This window comes from Anguilla anguilla, chromosome 1, assembly GCF_013347855.1.
Source record: "Anguilla anguilla isolate fAngAng1 chromosome 1, fAngAng1.pri, whole genome shotgun sequence".
Classification (NCBI taxonomy): domain Eukaryota; kingdom Metazoa; phylum Chordata; class Actinopteri; order Anguilliformes; family Anguillidae; genus Anguilla; species Anguilla anguilla.
Genome location: NC_049201.1, coordinates 54,814,451 through 54,838,055, shown reverse-complemented (window position 1 = coordinate 54,838,055; position 23,605 = coordinate 54,814,451). Strand labels below are relative to the sequence as shown.

Below are 23,605 nucleotides of genomic sequence, written 5' to 3'. Positions count from 1 at the left end.
ATGCAGCCTGCAATGATACGATTTAAAAATAAACCTCACTCACTTCCTGCCTGACTCTACCTGCCTTGATAGCCCACAGAAGGCCTGGCAAGACTGGAGTTTGTGGATTCCAGTTAGCTAGCTGTTTTTTTTTTTTTTTTTTTTAACAGCACGCTAGTTCAGGGAGCGACCTTCACATCAGTGTGGGATTGTTCAGTTGATTATAAGCATCTTGCTTTATACAGGGTGTGCAGATCCCGAATCACAAGCGTGCGATTAACAGAACATCTGTCTGCTCCTGACGGTGCGGTGTCAGTGCAGTGCAGCAATTACAGAACCTCAGAGAGCGAACGCGGCTCTTAAACTATTTTGGGCTACGGAAGCTGCCGGCTCGGCGATGATTGCAGACGGCTGAACTGCCGGCTCAATTTGAGAACTCTGCTGTGAACAGCACCGCGGTCAAAGGGGAGAGGGGGACTGATGAAACACAAACTGCCTGTTCTACACAACCCTGTGTGACCGTCAGCACTGTCGAGCGGCTGAATTAGTTTTATTTGATACAGCACTTCCCATGTGTTGCGATTTGAGCAGTCCTTCCGGGCCCTTCCGGATGCCCCTGCTGGTGGATTCCACTCAGGCAGCACGACCTGGAGCGTGGCGAACAAATAAGGCACGGCAGGAAAACTGGAATGAATAAATCATCCGATTTAACAGGGTCAGTTTAAGGGTTTGGGGGGAGCTCTCATTGTCCGCAGAGCCGTCCTCAGCACAAGCTCTTCCACTTACTGAGCATCCGCAGGTCTCTGCCGGCTTCCCGCCGCGGGAATGCATTTACATTACATTACATTACATTCATTTGGCAGACGCTTTTATCCAAAGCGACGTACAAAAAGTGCATTTTCATGATCGTAGACAACAAGGTACAATTACTTATTTTGTACAACTATTTCTAGCCGAGAACAATGAACACTATCCTGGTCTAACATCTGCAAAGCCAAACTAGGCAGAAGAATAAGCTACAGTATTAGGACAAATACAATTTACCAAGAAGTGCAGGGATAGGGCAACATGTAACAAGTGACAGGAAAAAGGGTTTTTTTATTTTATTTTTTTTTATTTTTTATATACAGCGTGGTGGTGGTTATTCTAGGTATAGTCTGAAGAGATGAGTCTTCAGGCCACGGCGGAAGATGGATAGAGAGGGGGAGGTTCGGAGAGGGACGGGGAGTTCGTTCCACCCCTGGGGAGCTAGGGTGGAGAAGCTCTGTGATCCCTTTGGGCGGGTGGGAGGGGTTACAAGACGCCCTGCTGCCGCAGAGCGGAGTGGTTGAGCAGGCACATAGAATTGAGTCATGTCCTGCAAGTAGATGGGGGCTGTCCTGTTGGCGGCAGTGTAGGCAAGGGTCAGGGCTTTGAATCGGGTGTATGCGGACGTAGCCCGAGGAGCGGGAGCACGGGCGCGGGTGGGTATTAATAGACCGGCGGCCTCCGGACCCGCCGGATGAACCTCCGCTAACGATTCCCTCGCGCTAACGCGCTCATCCGAATGCAGCGCGCGTCCCCCTACCCCCCCCCCGGCTACCGCGGTGCACCGCTAGCTCGCTCGCTCGCTCGGACGCCCACTCGGACTATTTAATCAAAGAACCCGTGGTCCTTTCAGGCAAATATCAGCGCTATCCGGAGGGAAATCATTGCGCCGAGCTTTGGCACAGATTAATGGGCCTATTTTTAGAAGTAATTGCTCGGATTTAATTAGCCTCCACCGCCATCCCCTGTTCGGCTGTGGTCTTCACTCATCTTTTAGGAGCATCGGTATCTGCAGGCTGGGTTTATGTCCTCAGGCTTGCGCTGGGGGAAGCAGCACATACATTAAGCCTCAGTGGGATCGAGGGTAGATATGATGGAGCTCTGTTTAACGGGGGTGTGGGGCGAGGGGGCTGTGAGGCACGTCCTTCTGGGTGCTTATCGGAGCGTGGCGTGTCTGGCAGGCCTGTGTGTTTAATGGGGTGCGTGGGGCCCAGCAGGGGGGCTGCAGTGTGGGTACGTATAAGGCCAGTCTGGTCAAGAAGCATCTCAGGAAGCAGAATTTGTCAGTTTAATGAATAGCAGGATGGAAACGGCACTCCTAATGCAGTTTGAGCCACTCAGACTGTTTTATTTGTGGCAGGGTACTGTAGAGTGCCTGTTCTGAAGTTTATATTACTGCTAGTTGAGAGCAGAATTGGTTATTGCTAAAAGTATTACGTCAAATATTTGCGCACTTAATTTCAAACTTAGCGGCTGTGTCACATTTAGCTTTGTAAAATATTTGAGTGTTACTATCTGCTCTGTTGTGGTGCTTGTAGTAGTGCAGTGGGGTGTATTTTGGATTTATGTGAAACCCTTCCCCTATGTGCAGATTTGATTGTATAGAATGAGCATGGTGTGTGGAGCGATCCACGCTTCTCTCTGTGTGACTGAGTTAACCGTCCGCTCCACAGCTGCGGAGCATGGAGGAGGCCAGCAGGAAGAGGAAGTGGAGTTTTGGTGAGGCTTCGGACCCCGTCACTGAGGAGAAACTCAAACTGATCGAGAAGGAGGTGAAAGAGCAAGAGACCCTGATCCAGGGCTACCACCAGGTAGAAACAACTTGCCCCCTCACTTCCTGCCTGATTCTAGCTGGCCTTGCCCCCTCAGTTCCTGCCTGACTCTACCTGGCCCTGCCCCCTCACTTCCTGCCTGACTCTACCTGGCCATACCCCCTCACTTCCTGCCTGACTCTACCTGGCCATGCCCCCTCACTTCCTGCCTGACTCTACCTGGCCCTGCCCCCTCACTTCCTGTCTGACTCTACCTGGCCCTGCCCCCTCACTTCCTGCCTGACTCTACCTAGCCCTGCCCCCTCGCTTCCTGCCTGACTCTACCTGGCCATGCCCCCTCACTTCCTGCCTGACTCTACCTGGCCATGCCCCCTCACTTCCTGCCTGACTCTACCTGGCCCTGCCCTCTCACTTCCTGCCTGACTCTACCTGGCCCTGCCCCCTCACTTCCTGTCTGACTCTACCTGGCCCTGCCCCCTCACTTCCTGCCTGACTCTACCTGGCCCTGCCCCCTCACTTCCTGTCTGACTCTACCTGGCCCTGCCCCCTCACTTCCTGTCTGACTCTACCTGGCCCTGCCCCCTCACTTCCTTTTTCCTTCCACGGCACACTTTCCAAATATCATGGCACACCACGCCAACAGAAATAAACCGTGAGCGACGTATTGACGTTGATGTGACGTGCCAACAGTAGGCCTAAATTTTCTTTTGGGGTTTTAATTAAGCGATATGCATTTTAATGACATTTATTTTGGCTTTTGTGAATGGGATTTGTTAATTTAAGTTTTTTTAATTCATTTTAACATTAAAATGTTTTTTAAAGGATATTTGCCGCGGCACTCCGGTTGGGAAACGCTGTACTAAGCCATACTGTTTCATCCCAGCAGTGGGATGATTAGTTCACTTGTCATTCAGGTCAGAACACGCATTCATATAGGACTTAGATAATTAGCTTTTTCTGCTGATTAGAACTACTCTGAAATGATTAGGGTAATCCTCCATTTAGACCAAATTGCCATGTATTTCTGGCTCCGTTTTTTCCCCATGAAGGTAAACAAGGGTCAGAATTGGTACCATTAATGCACTTTTGCTTTTTTTTTAAAAAATAAATGTGTGCGGTAATGTGTCTGCTAAAGGCCAGATTATCAAGATTATCTCAGTTGCACATTTTAGAATAATTACTGATGAAAGCACCAATACCTGACTAATACTGTATGCCACAGTATATGAAAATACAGAGAGTATTTCAAAATACAGAGAGAGCTGACTGTGGCTGGTACCTCCGTAGGGTGACGCGCAATTTTGGCCACCTGTGAAAGGTCTTCCTCTGACTCTGGTTTGTGTAAGCGTAACTGTAGTCTGTGGTGTGAAAAGAAGCAGCTGGTGACACAGTGTGTTTCGAAGGAGAACCACAGATGCCTGCATTCCCCGGGATCAGCAGTGGGGTTCACGCATGAACGTGGGTTGGGTTTGCAGATAACTGCCCATTCCAAATTGGGGTGGGAATTTGATATGCTCTGTCCCATGTTGGGCTCCACATTTATTAAACAAAACAAAAATAATGTTACAAGGGATCCTATTGGCTTGCGGATTATACAGGGCCAAAGATCTCAAATAAAATGTGATAGTTGCAGTGTGGCAGTTCATTGGCTTTATACCAAATTATAAAGGGTAACTTAAAGATATAAATGAGCTAATCTGCTGACTTTAGTGATGGTAAAGGACTGAACTGTCATGTGTACTTGCAAGATTATCATCCTGATTGGTCCATGCACAAGCAAAATCTATGTTTCAAAGCAAGTTGGAGAGTTTTGTTGTTTGTTCCATGTACACCTGGAGGGACCAGATGTCCTGTATTGTGCAGAACAGACCTGAATTTTGACTATTGCTCTATATCCCTCAAGGATCCATGGTGTCCCACATATTAATTCACATTTCAAAAAGGTAAAATTAAATTGTTATTCTGGAAGCATTCATATCCATTTCAATTGTTACACTAGGCCACTGGCACCCACTCCTTCCATGTCATGCTAGGGCATTTCTATGAAATAGAAATAGCAGTATTCAATTGCACCAGTCAAATACGGTAAATTGTGAGCTGAGGAGTTGATATGGCTAGAAAGCTACATGGATGGATTTTGATATAGTGGAGCCATTGTCCCTGATCAGTCTTCACTCTGTTTACATTTTTGCTTGCTGAAGGAGAATGAGAAGCTGTACCAGCAGGTGAAGGCCCTGCAGGCCCAGAGCAAGCAGAGCGAGGAGGCCATGTTCCAGGAGAACCAGAGGCTGCTGTCCGAGCTGGCTGCCGCTAAGTGAGTGCGCGCTTGAGGGTGGCTGGTTTCGGTCCCATCAAAGAAAATAAAAAGAACCCATCTGACGACTAAGCGAGTCGCGGTTTGTGTGAGAGGCGAAGGTGTGAGCCCTGAACACTCACTCTAATTTCGGCTGGAGTCACTGCAGCGTATAACTGAGTGGTTCTCATCCCTGGTCCTGGAGTACCTCCATGTGTGTAATGCCGAGTAATGTAGTATTGAGAGGGTAAACCATGACTCATTATATAAAGAGCTGCTAATTGTTTTTAATTGGACATGAATAGAGTCTAATTAAAAACAATTAACAGCTCTTTATATTTCAACTTAAAATTGCATTTGAGATTGGAATGAATACCAGCCTCCACGTGGGCACTCCACTTCCAGGAATTAGAAGCACTGGTAGATGGTGAGTTCACCTCCTGCATAATCCAAATGTGTGTTTGTGTGTGTGTGTCAACCAGTTTGTTGTAATGAGTTTCTTCCGATTATATTGTTTTTTTTGCTTCCGCTTCTGTCTTTGTAATAATTTACAAACCAATGAACAAAATAAGAAAAAGGCCTTGGCCGGTTAGTAAAATTGACATGGTTAAATCGGTATGCTCCGACGGTCTGCTACCCCTGAGCCTGGGTGGAGACGCAGTGGAGGGGGGAGTGGAGGCAGGGTGGGGGGGGAGGGGGGGGAAGGTCGATGACAGAAGCAGGATTTTTCCAGCCTCTGCAGCAGCAGTCTGAATCATGCTTATGACCCGGCTGAGTCATAATGAAGTGGCGCTTTCGCAGTGCTGACGGCTGTTCGGCAGGGCGATTATTTCAGACTCCCAGAACAGAGCAACTGCACGCGTCCCCAGTAGGATAAATTAGTGTGTTCACACAGCATGACTTACTACATTTGCAAGGTAAGAAAATGATAGTTAGGAGGAACAGGCTTATGCTGCTAAGAACACTACCGCTTCACAGTGACACAGCCCTTTAATGTAAGTGTGACAGTGACACAGCCCTTTAATGTAAGTGTGACAGTGATACAGCCCTTTAATGTAAGTGTGACAGTGACACAGGCCTGTAATGTAATCGGGACAGTGACACAGGCCTGTAATGTAATCGTGACAGCCACTGTGTTGACTGTGGAGATGGTGCATAGGGAGACAGCCTTTTGGTTATTGGGATTTTCCCGCTCTCATCGTGCAAGAGATGCGTATGAGCGACTCTTCTGGTCACACAGTTAGGCACCTATCAACTGCCTCTCCCGGCTGCATGTGAAAGTGTAGCCCTCTGACTCAGTGACTGCGCAGCTGCGTGTGAAAGTGTAGCCTTCTGGCTCAGTGACTGCGCAGCTGCATGTGAAAGTGTAGCCCTCTGACTCAGTGACTGCGCAGCTGCGTGTGAAAGTGTAGCCTTCTGGCTCAGTGACTGCGCAGCTGCGTGTGAAAGTGTAGCCCTCTGACTCAGTGACTGTGCAGCTGCGTGTGAAAGTGTAGCCTTCTGGCTCAGTGACTGCGCAGCTGCGTGTGAAAGAGTAGCCCTCTGACTCAGTGGCTGCGCAGCTGCGTGTGAAAGTGTAGCCCTCTGACTCAGTGACTGCGCAGCTGCGTGTGAAAGTGTAGCCCTCTGGCTCAGTGACTGCAGCTGCGTGTGAAAGTGTAGCCCTCTGGCTCAGTGACTGCGCAGCTGCGTGTGAAAGTGTAGCCCTCTGGCTCAGTGACTGCAGCTGCGTGTGAAAGTGTAGCCCTCTGGCTCAGTGGCTGCGAAGCTGCGTGTGAAAGTGTAGCCCTCTGACTCAGTGGCTGCGCAGCTGCGTGTGAAAGTGTAGCCCTCTGACTCAGTGACAGCGCAGCTGCGTGTGAAAGTGTAGCCCTCTGGCTCAGTGACTGCGCAGCTGCGTGTGAAAGTGTAGCCCTCTGGCTCAGTGACTGCAGCTGCGTGTGAAAGTGTAGCCCTCTGGCTCAGTGACTGCGCAGCTGCGTGTGAAAGTGTAGCCCTCTGGCTCAGTGACTGCAGCTGCGTGTGAAAGTGTAGCCCTCTGGCTCAGTGACTGCAGCTGCGTGTGACAGGTAGATGCTCAGCTGATGGACTGCAAAATGAAGAGCGGCGTGGGAGTTTGGACTTTGGAGAACAATTTGACGTAGCAATGAGCACTTAGGACCACTGTTAATGTGACACAGTTTACTCTATGGCCTAACATCATGTATTTGCATTCTGTGAAATCTCTTTCTCTTTCCAAAGGGAACAGATCAACAGGAAGAGTGTGCAGAGGATTGTGGGAAGGGACAGTGAGATGGATCCTAGCCACAACCTGACAGACCTGCTGGCTCAGCTGCAGGCTGCACAGGTGAGTGCCTTCAGGGGTCTCGCCCTTCAGCTGCTCTTCCCAAGGCTGAGCGAAGGGTATTCTGTGTGGTAGTATCTCTGCTGTGGTGATGTTTATGCACAGTTTAACAACGTATGCCTCCATACATAGCATTCACCGGCGTAGTGATATGGTTTCACTAGTATTGTGTATACAGTATTAAACAGTGTAATTTTCACTCTGGGGCAGCAATGTTTTTTCAGGGTTTTTCCTGGCACAGAATGCGTCTCAGGTGGCAGCTCCTGGTGCTGAGTGGTACATTTCACGCGGCCGTTGTGTTGATGGCTCACCTTCGACCCCTCTAACTTTCCCACGATGTTGATAGAGTAATGAATCCATAACAAGGTTAAAGGTGTAAGACGAAAGGTTTGATTGATAGGTGTCTTTTTTTTAACAAACAGCAACATTTTAGGTACTGATTTTGCTCTCAGCTGTAGAGCATTTTGCTCTCCTCAACCTGTCCTTCGCCAGGTTCCTCTCCTTGAGCTTCTCATGGGTGGTCTTGAGCACAGCCACTTATAGTATGGTTACTTTGAGAACTGTATCAGTCACAAAAAACTGAGAATTATAACTGTACAGACTTGAAAGCTTTACATCTCTTGTTCAACTTGGGAGAAAAACAGATTCCTCCTCTGGAACATCTGGAACTGCCTGTGCTACTTCTCATGGATGACTTGCGTCAGACACACGGTTGGAGGGAAGAACTCAGTCTTTGCAAAAGGGTTGAAGTCTCTGTGCAGTGGGCTCACTGCAGGCTTGCAAGGACAGGTCAGCGAGCAAGGCAGGAAAAAGCCCCCTTGTGGCTTTTCCACCATGTTTGGTTTCCTCCCTGAAACAAAATGTTTATTTCAGAATATAATGGTGTTACATACACAATTGTGCAGTCTTAGAATCCTGACGTTTGTCATCACAAAGCTAAGAAACTCAGACACCTTCTCCGTCTTCTGGAGGCTGCTGGTTCTGTTACTTAATCCCTGGTGGAACCATAAGGGTCCCTAGGGTCCCAGGAGTGCACTACCTTTCCTCAGCTAATGCAGTCTGAAACTGCAAGATTCAGGCGGTAAGCCACAAGATGAACAGTCACCATGTGCTTCAGTCGTCTCCCAACTCCAGAGTTCTAGTATGGGAGTACGAACATTGAATCCACTTAAATAATTGCAATTTAACAAAAACTAGAAATACCACCTCGTGGTTGTATGCCTCAGATGGACGGACACAGGGCTGGACTGGGACAAAAAATAGGCCCTGCCATTTTTGGCTCAGACCGGCCCACCGCAATCGGTCGGACACCGCCCATCAGAACAACATCCTCGCAGACCGTTCAATATGTATATGATGCATATCTAACCATTTGCCAAACCCCCTACAGAGCGGAGTGTTATGGACAAGTCAAGTATACCAATGCAAGTGGAGCAGTGCACTCACTCACTATTGATCCTGGTGATCAGAGGTGGCTGTGGAGTAAACAATACCCATACTCAATAAGTAATTATTAAAGAGAAACTCTGCTAGATGTTGTATGAATAATTCAAATGATTTAATACAATTTTATGTATAAAAAAAAACACATTGCCATTCAAAGGCAAAGAATAAAGGTCTTAAAGGAGTACCATGGTGATTTTCACACTTTCTCGGTTTTATGTGCTATTTGCACAAGAGGCATTGAAGAAACACAATGAGCAAAGTATTAAATATGTCCGTTCTGTATTTTTGGAGAAATATGCGTTTTAAATTCATCGTCCTATTTTCAACCGGTTGAGAAAGTTGTAATTTTTCTACGTCACGAATACAGTAACCACTCCCAATTCCACGCCCCGTAAAGAAATCTGACAGGACACACCGTCCTGCTGTTCAGACAATGCAAATATTTGACTAACGTTAGGTTCACTTAAATTAGAGTGCCTTTAGATTATTTCTGGTTATATTCATTTAGCTAGCTAGCTAACGTTAGCTAGCTAGGAGGTTTGCTTTCATAAGGCAATGTTATCGATAACGTTAGCTTGCTAGTTTGCTTTTATGAGGACGTTATAGTTGTGCTTTTATCTTAACTTGGCTAGCTAGATAGCAAAAATTATAATTGGATATAAGTCAACGTCCTTACCTTAGCTATCTATCGATACTTGATATACTACTAAGCTAGCTAGCTTGTGAAAATTCAGTCTCCCAAAGGGAGCGCGTATCATGGGGGTAGCTATGGAAACGGGTCACGGTCTGTCAATCATAGCTAACTGACAGTTCTCATTACCACGCCCAGACGGTTCGGGTGAATTTTTATAGTGGGAAATTTAGGCTTAGAAAAATACGTTTTAAAGTACATTGAAATGACTGAAGAATAAAAAAATTATGCACATTTGTTTTGTTGTTGCCTGAAGACAACTGGGAAGTGTCACGTTCAACCACCATGGTACTCCTTTAAATAAAACAAATACAATACAGACTCTCTACAGTAGACAACGTAGCCTGTTTCCGTTTTTGCCATAAGAATTTGAGAATACAAGGTGTTATTGTTCATTCTGTTAAAATATTCATAGAAAAGAAAAAGCCCAAAAGCATTTTTGATCGACTTGTTTATGTATGAATCTTATTAAACCCGCCCCATATTAGACAAACGGTTGTGACTGGCCCGCCATATCTCAGAACGAGAGAAATCCATTTAATAGCCCGAGTGACCAGACTGATCTGCAGAGCGAAATTAAATGTGTTTTAGGCAATGTATTATCAGAGGCACAAGAACCACAGTACAATATTTTTAGCTCATCAAGGAAAACACGAGAGCTAAGCTAACGACAGTGGTGTCTCCCCAACATTGATAATGATAACGCTAGCTTGCGGCCAAACAATGCTAACATCATTAATAGCTTATAGTTTTGCTTGACAGTGACAGACTAACCACATGCTGCTGCTTACCACTTCAGTTTCACTATCCTGCTCATTTTGTGACTGTCCCTTGTCTGCCCTTTCGGGTTCATCCTGCTCAGAACTCATTATCAGAGCTGTCTCGCTGTCTGCCTCATCTTGGACCATCACATCTCTGATTTTAAACACCTGTTGCTGGCGCTGACTGCCAGCAGCAGGTACTGCAGGAGCCCCCACAGTCATTCCAGCAAACATTGAAGTTATTTTGACACATTTTGAGGCATCCTCCGCCAGCTTTCTTATTTTTTTCTCAGCACCATTTTTACGCTTTCCTTTCTCCATCGCACACCGCACCGACTACGAGGCTGAGGTGATGTCGACTCGAGTCTCAAGGGCAGAAACGGACAGCGAGGGGTGGGGCCTAGACATGTGATTGGGCCAGCCCAGTGTCAGTATAGAAAACGAACCAATGGGCCACTGATCAAAGGGGGAGTGGGGCCTAGGCATGTGATTGGGCCTGCCCAGTGTCAGTATAGAAAACGAACCAATGGGCCACTGAAATTGGGCCAGGTCAGTGTCAGTATGAACCAAAGGCCCACTGGCCCAAAAGTAGGTCGGCCCACCGGGCATTTGCCCGGTAGAATATAGGCCCAGTCAATGCCTGGACGGACATCCTGAAAACATAATGCCTCCGGCCACGGCTGTGCCATCGCGGAGGCATAAAAATACCTGTCATCCCAGCAGCCCCATCACTGGCAAAAGATGTGAACTGATAAAACATGAGGGCCATAGGAAGCGTTTTAGTTCTTGCAATCACTAAGATGCTCTCTGTTACAAAGGCTGCATCTCCTCCTCTGACATTTATCATGCAGCGGACTTTACATTTGACCGCAGTTTTCCTATTTTCTGCAGGCTCTAGATAGCTGAAGAGAACATGTTCGGTTTCTCACTTAGTTACGCCACTAATAGAATAATACACTTTTGTAGGCTAGCCTGCCCATCGGACACCGCTGCTTAGTGACAGCGATGTCAGTTGTCTCATTAACCATCAACCCTGAGACAGGAGCCTTTGACACCGCTGCCACTACCTCCTCTTCCCACGTCTTGCCAATTATATCCAGAATCTCATTAATGATGTGGCTGCTGCTTGTGTATGTGGTGTTGCTATCAGCCTAAAAGAAAGTAAATTGTTCCTTTCATTAATGCAATACCTTTGTTGTAATGTAAGTAATTACAACAACTAAATGTTATTTAGTTTTTAAGGCCACTGCATACTCTGGACTTACTCTTTGTCCTTTAAATAAGGAACAGCCAAGTCTGTTGCTTAAGTGAATAAATGGTTCATAGCTGTTGTGGTGGGGCCACTTCTGTTATTTTGAAGCAGCCCTCAAGTGCCTTGTGCTCATTGTCCCCCTGGGGAGCTAAAACTGTCTGCTGCGCTCTCCTTAAAAATAATAGGCCATTGCTGTTTGTTGCTTAACACGTTCAATTCTTGTACTCCTGACAGGCTATACCATCGTTCTTATTACCTTTTCGTTTTTTCTCCTTTTCAGTCGCTTGCTTGTGAGTTGTGCATTTCTTGTGTCTGGTTAAAGCGTCCAGCCTGTGGTCTGTGCTCGGCTGCTTTATCCACAGGCCGCCTGCCGTGCAGTGTTTCCGGCACAACGTGCAGCTCATACCTGCCGGCGAATGGCTCGGCCAAGTGTGGCTTTTCGTCCAAGCTGGGTCAAACCCACTGGTTCTGTGCGTCAGTCGCCCGCAAAAGATAAATCAGTTCTTATTGTCAAGTAAGAGCTTCTGAGTTTCCAACCTGTCGCCCCTTGGTGCTCGTCTGCTTTTTTCACCTGCATCTGTCCTTCTCTCTGCCTCTCCTCTCTCACGTTCACCAGACTCTTTCTCTGCTGGCTCTTCTGAGATCTCCACAGTGTTTGTATTCTGATGCTGCAACTCAGGTCTAGCTGACCTACATCAATATTATTGGTGAAGTGGTTAGGCTCCAAGGAATGTCTGTCTGTTTGTCTATGTGCACGTGGTCTGGTTAATTCCAATTAGCATTAAGTCTGATTCACATTTTTTTTCTACCTCGCTTGTACCTCCTTGCTGTCTGTCCTAGCTCTTTTAGGACTACTAAGAGGAAGAACGCATTGACATGGTGTTACGTGTCTACATTGATAATATTTAGGCACCAACTGTTATAATAGGTCTGTGGCTAAATGTTGAAATGAGCTTTTATGATATAACGTTTTGTAAAGTGCTGAAATAGCTGGCTAGATATAAACATATGTCAAAAGCAGGCCTACGCCATGGGAAAATAATTTATATTTGTGTGTTTACCTGCTGTGTCAATGCAGCCACCAGCATTAATATAACTTCTCCAGGCCATGTGTCTCTATGTTATGTAACTTAGTTGCCTGTTGTTGACAAATGTTGTGAAAACAAGCTGCATCATGGACTTCACAATTTTAAATTGAAATTTCTGGAGACGTCACGTCACAACGTTGTCATGAAGTGATGAAAAGATCACTAACTCGCCCCGTTGTCACAACCTTCCGTGTAGCTGGGTTTTGATTAACATTGGTTTCATATTAAGGGGCTTAAGTGGACACTTTTTTACCTTTTGAGTCAGTATTCCGCACTGTCGAGATGAATGCCAGTTGAACTCGAACAAGAGAAGTCCGTCTTCAGCTAGTAGGAAATATGGATTGCACCGCCAGATGTTCTACAGTAAGGCACAGGATGGTGAAATGCACCATCTTTTAGCAAAGGGTCAAATGAATTGAATAATTGTAAAATAACTCTAAAAGCTTTGTTTTTTTAACACCTCAGAAATATCTTTAGGCGGCCTGAGATTTGGTTTAGGTGGCCACCTAAGAATTCTCTATGGGGGAAAAACCCTGGCATTAACCTGAGTGGAGTCCCTTTTTAAAATTTCATAGAAGGCAGAGGCCAGGCTGATGGAGGAGACTCGCCGGCTGAGGCAGGAGAAGCAGGGCCTGGAGGTGGACCTGGAGATGATAAAGAAGGAGAGAGACCAGGCCAGAGCGCAGGTCACCTACACCTCAGGTGAGAGTGTGGGAGGGTATGTGCACGCCGGCGGGGTCGTGCAGCACCAAGAGCAATTATGTGTCTGCTCTGACTGCTGTCAGAACAGCTTCAGATGTTTATAGTCACACTCATAACTCAAAAACTTACTGCAGACATACCATCTATGACTTCAGTCTAGTTTTCATGCTGCTTCTGCGATGCACAGAACATTTGTGCTCCATATCTATTTTCAAAATGGAACATGACAGGAAGCCTACCCTTATGAGCGAGTGTTCAAGAAAGTAAGCACGGGAAAATGTATCTTGACAGAATGTCTTTATTTTGACATAGAGGTGAAGCAAAGAAATTCTAGACTCCAATCTAGGATGTCTGATGCTTCTATGTGCGTGACTGGCAGGTTTTGTGTAGGCAATCTTCGAAAACAGTTGGAACAGTGTGTTGGATAATGGATCACTGAAATAGTCACTGGTGTGAGTGACATCATCTGGGACGGATGCGTGGATGTGATTGACAGGTGACTTGAACTTTGAGATGCGGGTGCAGCTGGAGGAGCACAAGTCAGAGGTGTCTGTGCTCAAGAAGAGGCTGCAGTGGTACGCCGAGAACCAGGAACTTCTGGACAAGGACGCAGCCAGACTGAGAGCAGCCACTGCCGAGACCCAGAAACTGAAGGAGCAGGTACCGCACCTACCACACCTACACAGTCCCTACAAACCCAGCTACTGCACTTACACCATCCCTAAAAACCCAGCTACTGCACTTACACCATCTCAACAAAACCAGCTACCACACTTACACCATCCCTACAAACCCAGCTACCACACTTACACCATCCCTACAAACCCAGCTACCACACTTACACCATCCCTACAAACCCAGCTACTGCACTTACACCATCCCTACAAACCCAGCTACTGCACTTACACCATCCCTACAAACCCAGCTGCTGCACTTACGCAGTCTCTACAAACACAGCTACCACACTTACACCGTCTCTACAAACACAGTTACTACACTTACGCAGTCTCTACAAACACAGCTACCACACTTACACCGTCTCTACAAACACAGTTACTACACTTACACCCTCCCTACAAACCCAGTTACTACACGTACACAGTCCCTACAAACCCAGCTTCCACACTCACACGTCTCTACAAACTCAGTTAACACACTTACAAAGTCCCTACAAACTCTGCTACCAAGTTTATACAGTGCCAACAAACCCAACTACTACACTTACACCCAAGTATCTCTCTAAGCTGTCCTTAAAGGCCCAGCTGTCAAACTTGCTCTGTCCTTAAACGTACTGCTACACGCTCCAGAACAGAAGCAGAACAGAATCTTTGGAAGCTATTGAATGTTTTGAGCCTGTGACTTTCTCCCAGGTGGAGAGGCTGAAGATGGAGGTGGGGAGGAGAGATGGAATGCAGCAAAAGAAGAATGAGAGGATGGGTGATGCCAAGAGGATACAGGACCTGGAAAGACAGGTGTGTCTGATAACCCATCACCTGGAGGGGCCGGTGTGTCTCAAATCACATTTATATATTCATGATATGGAAACAATGACCATATTTGGTAGTTTTTTTAATGGTGTACAGTATTGTTTTATTAATGAGCAGGACAAAGATGCATGCTTTGTGTAAGCAGGTTGGTGTAATGACAGTCTGGAAGCTGTTGTAAAAATGGCCAAGATAATGTCTAGGGTAGACATGGGGTTATACTACTAAGCTGCAAAAATCCAAATCAGTTGGATGATAACATTTTGAGATGCCCAGATCATCCTTAAAATAACTGGTGACTCATATACCTGAAAATAGCTCTGGTAACAGAAATGAACTCTGTGCCGTTATCAGTTCTGTGTACCGAGCTGTACCCCTGCGGAGTCTTCATATTAATCCAGCATATCAATTTCCTGAAGAGACGCATCGGTCACAGTGCAAAAACACAGACATCATCGCTCACTCAGACATATCGCTGCAGTCGGTTTTCGCTCGTGTTTGCTTCTCCCTGCATTTCCCCTGAAAAACGGGGCCTCTTGTGCCCGGTGAGTTATCGCGGGGGGTGCAATGATGCGCTCCGACTGCAGAAGCGAAGGAGCTCCCCGTTGGTTGAAATCAGTCAGCCGCTCCTTTGTATCCTGTCAGGAGACGGATCCCTTTTCGGGCGCAGCTCGGCTAACTTCTGGCTGCGTTTGCGGGGAGCTGTGGGGGCGGGGGGGAGCAGGGTCTGCGGCGCTCGTATCCTGGCGAGGCGCTCGCGTGGAACCGGGCAGATAAAGCCTCCATCGGGCCTTGCGTCAGGCAGATGAATCGCTCGGCGCACACGTAGCGGCAACGCGTGGCCAATTGGAGCGTGTCGTGCAGGAAGCACACGCACGCTTTTCATCATCCCAGTGTGTTTTATCAAAGTACGTGTGCGTGTGAGTTTGTGTTTTTGTGTGTGTGTGTTTGTGTATGTGTGTGTATGCGCGTGTGCATACATTTGTCAATGTGTGTGTGTGTGTGTGTGCAATTGTTCTGTATGCTCACTGACCTCCTGCCTTTGTTCTCACCATCTCTCCCATCACCCCACCTGTCTGTCCATTCCTACATCCCATTCCTTCCCTCCCTCCTCTCTCTCTCTCTCTCTCTCCTCCTCTCCGCTGGTCTGAACCTTGCAGGTGAAAGAGATGGAGAAGATTCTGATGCGTAGGAATCCTAACTCCCTCCCGGCACTCATTTTTGCCGCGGCCTCGGCGGGTGGGGGAGGGGCCCCAGAGTCCCCGCAGACCGTGGCCCTGCTGGAGCGGCGCATTCGCAGGCTGGAGGCCGAGCTGGAGGGCCGGGACGAGGAGGCCAAACGCAGCCTGAGAGCCATGGAGCAGCAGTTCCAAAGGATCAAGGTAAAGGCCTGGATTTACTATGGTACAATACTACAGGATTAAGGTTAAGGCTTGGATTTACTATGGTACAGTACTACTGGATTAAGGTTAAGGCTTGGATTTACTATGGTACAATACTACAGGATTAAGGTTAAGGCCTGGATTTACTATGGTACAATACTACAGGATTAAGGTTAAGGCCTGGATTTACTATGGTACAATACTACAGGATTAAGGTTAAGGCCTGGATTTACTATGGTACAATACTACAGGATTAAGGTTAAGGCCTGGATTTACTATGGTACAGTACTACAGGATTAAGGTAAAAGCCTGGATGTACTATGGTACAATACTACAAGATTAAGGTTAAGGCTTGGATTTACTATGGTACAATACTACAGGATTAAGGTTAAGGCTTGGATTTACTAGGGTACAGTACCCTAGGATTAAGGTAATGTACTGAATTTACTTAGGTACAATACCCTAGCATTGAAATAAATAAGGTTTTTACTTTGGCGCTCTGTGATCATGGTTAAGGCCTTGGTTTACTGTGATATAGTGGTGGGCATCCTCTCATTTAAATGATTTTATTGAATGCCTTGGTAACAAACAATTAAAGTACTGTGCTGCTCTATATGTGTGTATATTACATTATAGACCAATACATTAGCCTACTGCTGGGCCTCCTGCTAATGAGGGATCATCTGTAATTGAGTCATTGGAGCCTTAAGCTTTCTCCAATGCCAAAAAAAGGATTATGGTACCAACAAATGCTTCTGAAAGGATTATTTTTCACGCCATGCACTTCGTATTCAAGACAAAGACATGTACCGTGAAGCTACAAAGTCCAAATAATTACATTTGTTTAACCCATGTGTTCAGTATGGATCATATTGACCCGTTTTGAACTACTACCGAATGAGGAAGCATTTCATAACCAGTGACTTAACCAGTGTAAATTCTGTATTTGCTCTATGTCTTTTTGCCTATATGGGTTCTTTGAATATAAAATAAAGATGAAAAAGAATTGAGTGACAGTGCAAAACAAGAAATATCAATGAACTACTGCATGAAATATACTGCTCCTTGAATCTGCTGCACCTGGTTTCATTTGAATTCTTCACAGATAAACACGATTTATGCCCCAGTGCCTTCATTATAGTGGGGTTTTTATTTAAATCACAACTCTTCTGGGACGGACAAGTTCAACCTTTTGCAGAAAATGCACAACGCTATGTTTGGAGGGAAAAAGCACATCCTCATCCCAACTGTGAAGCGTGGTGGGAGGAGCATCATGGTTTGGGGCTGCGTGGCTGCCTCAGGGCCTGAACAGCTTGCAGCCGTTGAAGGAACAAAGCATTCAAAATTGTATCTAGAAATTTTACCGGAGAATGTCAGGGTAGTGGCCCGTCACCTGAAGCTTAATAGAAGTTGGCTGATGCCACAAGACAGTGACCCAAAACACAGGAGTAAATCATAAACAGAATGGTTTAAACAGAAGAAAATGAATCTTTTGGATTGGCCAAGTCACAGTCCAGACCCTAACACAGATGAGATGTGGCAGGACCTGAAGCGGGCTGTTCATGCAAGAAATGCGAGAAATATCAATGATCTGAAGCTGTTTTGTATGGAGGAATGGTATAAACTTCTTCCTATCCATTGTGCAAATCTGATTGGCAGCTATAGGAAACATTTGTTGGAGGTTGTTGCTGCTACAGGTCTTTCCAGTTACTAGATGCAATGTTTCACATACTTTTTCCAGCCTGAACTGTGAATGTTTAGACAATGTGTTAAATAAAAACATGAAACGTGCAATTGATTGTGTTCTTAGTTTAAGCAGAAGTCTATTATTGTGACTTGGATGAAGATCAGACCATATTTAATTAATATTTAATTCAATGATAAACCTTCGACAAACCTTTTCTTGAAACTGTATATTGAGTTGTTGTGCTTTAAAATACCAATATTATCCTGGCTATAGGCCTATTTGTCCCAGGATAACCGTTTCACAGGTGCTAATAAGTAATGAGAACAGAAGGATTGAACCAAAGAAAGTGGGTGAGAAAATGAGAAAAGACAGCTCAAACTGGTGTTATTTATCCTAGAAATGAAATAAGAACATTTATATAATTTCATTCAGTTATTGGTGTCTCACAGATGAAAAATGCTTTAATGTTATTCGATGTGTTGCGTAGGTGTTAAACCATGTGTGCAAGTCAGCTAAACGCCCCCCCCCCCCAACAACATGATTACGGAAGCTCATTACTGTGGAAGTGAAGCTCCCAAAAAATGGTCTATATAGCTGCAGTTAGTTATCCTCTTAATCACAACATAATGAACTGCAGCTTTGTTAGCTAGCTAAGTGTTAATTTAAATGCAAGTGATCACTGCTCAGCCGCACGTCTGCCTATGACAATGTATGGTGTTAAGGTGTTGTGGAGCGCATGGTGTTGAGGTGTTGTGTAGTGTATGGTGTTAAGGTGTAGAGCATATGGTGTTATGGTGTTGTGGAGCGTACGATGTAAAGGTATTGTGGAGTGTATAGTGTTAAGGTGTGGAGCGTACGGTGTAAAGGTGTTGCTGAGGTGTTGTGGAGTGTATAGTGTTAAGGTGTTGTGGAGCGTACGGTGTAAAGGTGTTGTGGAGTGTATAGTGTTAAGGTGTGGAGCGTACGGTGTAAAGGTGTTGCTGAGGTGTTGTGGAGTGCATGGTGTTAAGGCGTTGTGGGGCGTATAGTGTTACGGTGTTGTGGAGCGTCTGGTGTTAAGGTGTTGTGGGGCGTATGGTGTTACGGAGTGCATGGTGTTAAGGTGTTGTGGGGCGTATGGTGTTACGGTGTTGTGGGGCGTATGGTGTTACGGTGTTGTGGAGCGTCTGGTGTTACGGTGTTGTGGAGCGTGTGGTGTTAAGGTGTTGTGGGGCGTATGGTGTTACGGTGTTGTGGGGCGTATGGTGTTACGGAGTGCATGGTGTTAAGGTGTTGTGGGGCGTATGGTGTTACGGTGTTGTGGAGCATGTGGTGTTAAGGTGTTGTTAAGGCCTTTCCTGTGTTGCAGATGCAGTATGAGGAGCGCATCTCAGAGCTGGAGCAGCAGTTGGCTCAGAGCTCTCCGGTGCTCCAGGGCGACGGGTGCAGCTCTCCTCAGGGCAGCCAGTCGAAGGCACAGCTGCTGCAGGCGGAGCTGGAGAGCGAGCGGGAGGCTATCCAGGCGCGTGAGCGCTCCCTGCAGGCCGAGCTGGCGGCGCTGCGGGAGCGGCTGTCCCAGGCCGGGCTGGGAGACGGCTCAGCTCACAGCCCCGCCCGGCTGGACCGGCAGGCGGAGGCGGCGCAGAGCGCCCGGGTCCAGCAGCTCACCAAGGAGCTGGCCAGCAAGAGCCGGAGCGTCCAGGAGCTGAGCCGTACCGTAGAGCGGCTGCAGAGGGAGCGCCGCACGCTGCTGTCAGCCCCGGCCCCGGCCCCCGCGGGGCGGCCCGGGGAGGGGAGGCGCCCCGGCACGCAGGGGAGGGGCAGAGGGGCCGGAGCTGGGGCCGAGGCGCAGACCTTCCCCCCCACGCTGGACGAGAAGGACTACCAGCCCACAGCCTTCTCCGGCTCGCACATCTCAGAGGTGCTGCAGGACAGCCAGAGGCTGCGGGCCCGGCTGGAGCAGCAGGAGCTGGAGGCCGAGCAGGAGAGGGTCTCACTGAGGGCCACCGCCGCACACGCTGAGGCAGAGCTGCGCAGGTTAGGATATACACACACACACACACACACACACACACACACACACACACACTCACTCACACTGACACACTCACTCACACACACACTCACTCACACTGAAACACTCACTCACACACACACTCACTCACACACACACACTCACTCACACTCATGCTCTCACACACATTCTCTCTCACACACATTCTCTCTCACACACACTCGCTCTCTCACACACACTCGCTCACACACACTCGCTTTCACACACATTCGCTCACACGCACTCGGGCTCACACACGCACTCACAAACACTTGTGGTCACACACACTCGCTCTCACATACACTCGCTCACACACACACACTCGCGCTCTCACACACACGCTCACACACACTTGCGCTCATACACGTGACAGGAATAATCCACTCCGAGGTTAAGTGCTATCAAAAACTAATGACGGATGCAGAGGCGTAGAACCCCTTGACGCGAAGCGGAGGGGGGTTGCCTCAGATCTGCCAACCTGCACGCATTTTGTGTACCAACCACGCAATTCTTGGTCAAAATACGCAGGTACGAAATGCCAGCTGAAACTACGCAAAAAAAATAATTATTGTAATTTAATTACGGAAAACAATCAATTAATACAAATCAATACCGTACATATATTCGGTATTTAAACTACATCCCTCGGATTGAACCAGATGCTACAACCGTGTGCTTGTGGTTCTGTAACCCCTCCCCGACCCTCTCAACATCCACTGATACGCAGCGGTACTTTATTATCCACCGAGGCGTAACGCTGCATTGCTGAGGTGAAGTGGGGAGTAATAATCAAGCACAAAAATGTGACCGTAATGTTAACATATAAAACGTTAAAACATGTTCGGTAACTTTATGAGATGATGCATTTCAAGGGGTATATCCTAATGAGATAAATTTGTGTAGTTATCCGTAGTAGTAGCTTGCATGTGATTTAGCCTCGTTACGAGACGTGTGAATAACTGATGGAGTAATTTAGCTGTAGTAACTCAAACGCTACGGAGACTCCCTGTTCAAACTTTGAATCGCGCACGCTCTGTTGGAGCAAAGTGACCATTGCAAAGGTGTTTGACTATAGACTGCTAACGTAGCAAATAATTCCTATTATTGCAGCCGGTCACCCGACCAGCCTTGCAGTTAGAAAATAATCATGACGTCAGAGTACGAGGATACTAACAAGGAGAGAGAGTGAGCGAGAGAGCAGCAGACCTACTAAAAAGAAGCGAGTCCATGCCCCCCAGAAGTTTCTCGCAAAATATCAGGAACAATGGCCGTGCCTCCGCCTCTCAAAACTTCCGCACCATGCAGTTTGCACATTGTGCATTTGATTTTGACATTAGCCACCGAGGAGCTTCAGGTAATAATTTAGCTAAACCTCTAGTTACAAAAGCCTACATTCCTAGATAATTTTTCATTTGAATACTATTTTTTTCATTAGGCCTGTATGATGTGTGCCTATATAAGCTGATTTAATTATTTAATTATTAAATAAAAATGGTAATCATGAACACAAACTTGGTTTTATTTATAATTGACAGTGTTTTACATCGCAACATAAGCTTTTTTTTTTACATTACAACATAAGTTTCTGTAAATACTTGAAAATTAAAACATATGTTACAATATACAAAATAAATTATTTCGATTTTTATTAAATAAGTGTATGCAATTCACTTATGGTTATCAGTTTGTATAAGCACACATATCATATAATGAAATATTAATCATGAAAAATTTGTTTTAAGCAGGTGTACTCAAACGTTTGACTTGAAAGTATATCATAATATAGCCCAGTGCAGTGCAAGTGATATTTTAGAATCAGGTCAAATTACACAATTTTTCCTGATCACCGATCAACAGTCAAAACTAGAATTATGAAGAAAGGCTTGTGTGTGCGTGCAAAGCGAAGTGGTGCGAAAGCATGTGAACTAAGCGTTACACTGACTGTTGTGGTACTCAAAATATTTTGGCAGGTCTGATTTATTCACTCTTTCACACACACACACACACACGCACACTGTCACACAGGTACTCACACTTTCACACACATGCGCACTCACACACAGGTACTCACACTTTCACACACACGCACACTCTCACACAGGTACTCACACTTTCACACACACGCACACTCTCACACAGGTACTCACACTTTCACGCACACGCACACTCTCACACAGGTACTCACTCTTTCACACACGCGCACACACACACACGCACACTCTCACACAGGTACTCACACTTTCACACACGCACACACACACATGCACACTCTCACACAGGTACTCACACTTTCACACACACGTACACTCTCACACACGCACCCTCAGGCACTCATGCACGTACTCACCGTTACGCACACTCACGCATATACTCATACTTTCCTGCACACTCTCACACAGGTACTCACTCTTTCACTCACACACACGCACGCACACTCACGCATATACTCACACTTTCCCGCACACAGGTACTCACTTTCACACACACACACACACGCACATACTCACCGTTTCTCTCACACACACACACGCACACTCATGCATATACTCACACTTTTCCACACACACTCACACTTTCACACATTCACTCTCATGCACATGCTCGTAGTTTCTCAGACAAACACACACTCTCAGGCACGTACTCACACTTTCACACGCACTCACGCGTACACATACACACACACTCATGCTTTCAAACATGCACACTCTCACACTTTTCACACACACACCTCCCTGAGCTGAGAGAACTTCAGACTCCCAAACTTCAGTACCGAATTTGCAGTTTTGCATGGAGAGCCAAGAAGTCATTATTTAAGTGTTAGTGGTTCTGTTCATTTACGTAGGTGGAGGGCAGGCTCAGAGCCATGTTATATCGTCATTAGCATCATTATCAGCCAGCGCGTCCTCCAAGTAAGATTGAGCCAAACTGCGTAAAAAGCTGTATTGAGCCATATTTTTAAATGTAAAGAACATCTATCAGATGAATGGTAATTTGACTGCTTTGGGTTATGCCATGGGTATAAAGTGAGGATGTGTGGTGTAATTGGCTCAGACCTACTGCTGTCATTTCCCTATTGTAATCCTCTCCGCTCTTGCTTTGATCAATAGCCAAGTCAATCAATGACTTTGGTTTAATAGTGTGGCGGGTTTGCCATTGTTATTTTTGCATTTATTTCCATGGTGATGTACACCATGCGAGATATGTGGACACGTAATTGGTTGTTTTGGGTCATTCGGTTCTTATTCAAGCCATTAAAAGCACCCCATTGCTTTTAATAAAACAAACAAAAAAATTATTTATGAGGAAATGCATAGGAGTAACAGGAAATGGAACATAATGCAAAAGGCGGTGGCCTACTTCAGTTACAAAGAGGACATGATTAGACTTTCCCTTCTTTAGAAGCGGTTTAATGATGCGGGTCCTCTTGAGTTGGGCACGTGGGCACGCGGCCGTTGTGTGAGCGTGGAAAAGGACAGCGGGGGCACGGTGCTTAATGAGGAGCACGTTAGGGCCCGGGGCCCGCAGCGTTCCTCTCACGGTCCTCTCACGGTCCCTCAGACGGACTGGTCCACAGCGTTCCTCTCACGGTCCTCTCACGGTCCCTCAGACGGACTGGTCCACAGCGTTCCTCTCACGGTCCCTCAGACGGACTGGTCCACAGCGTTCCTCTCACGGTCCCTCAGACGGACTGGTCCACAGCGTTCCTCTCACGGTCCCTCAGACGGACTGGTCCACAGCGTTCCTCTCACGGTCCCTCAGACGGACTGGTCCACAGCGTTCCTCTCACGGTCCCTCAGACGGACTGGTCCACAGCGTTCCTCTCACGGTCCCTCAGACGGACTGGTCCACAGCGTTCCTCTCACGGTCCCTCAGACGGACTGGTCC

At 46.7% G+C, this 23,605-nt stretch overlaps 1 protein-coding gene across 3 annotated transcripts in view; it reads left to right on the top strand.

Moving 5' to 3' along the window:
• The window catches only part of cep162 (centrosomal protein 162), a 50,522-nt gene that overhangs the window by 21,355 nt on the left and 5,562 nt on the right, over positions 1 to 23,605 (top strand). For all 3 annotated transcript variants that reach the window (XM_035384624.1, XM_035384607.1, XM_035384617.1), the window contains 8 exons: positions 2,460 to 2,597; positions 4,760 to 4,872; positions 7,093 to 7,198; positions 13,009 to 13,135; positions 13,632 to 13,795; positions 14,506 to 14,607; positions 15,780 to 16,001; positions 19,037 to 19,704. In XM_035384624.1, the coding sequence (XP_035240515.1) occupies positions 2,460 to 2,597; positions 4,760 to 4,872; positions 7,093 to 7,198; positions 13,009 to 13,135; positions 13,632 to 13,795; positions 14,506 to 14,607; positions 15,780 to 16,001; positions 19,037 to 19,704 (1,640 nt within the window). The remainder of the gene's footprint in view (positions 1 to 2,459; positions 2,598 to 4,759; positions 4,873 to 7,092; positions 7,199 to 13,008; positions 13,136 to 13,631; positions 13,796 to 14,505; positions 14,608 to 15,779; positions 16,002 to 19,036; positions 19,705 to 23,605) is intronic.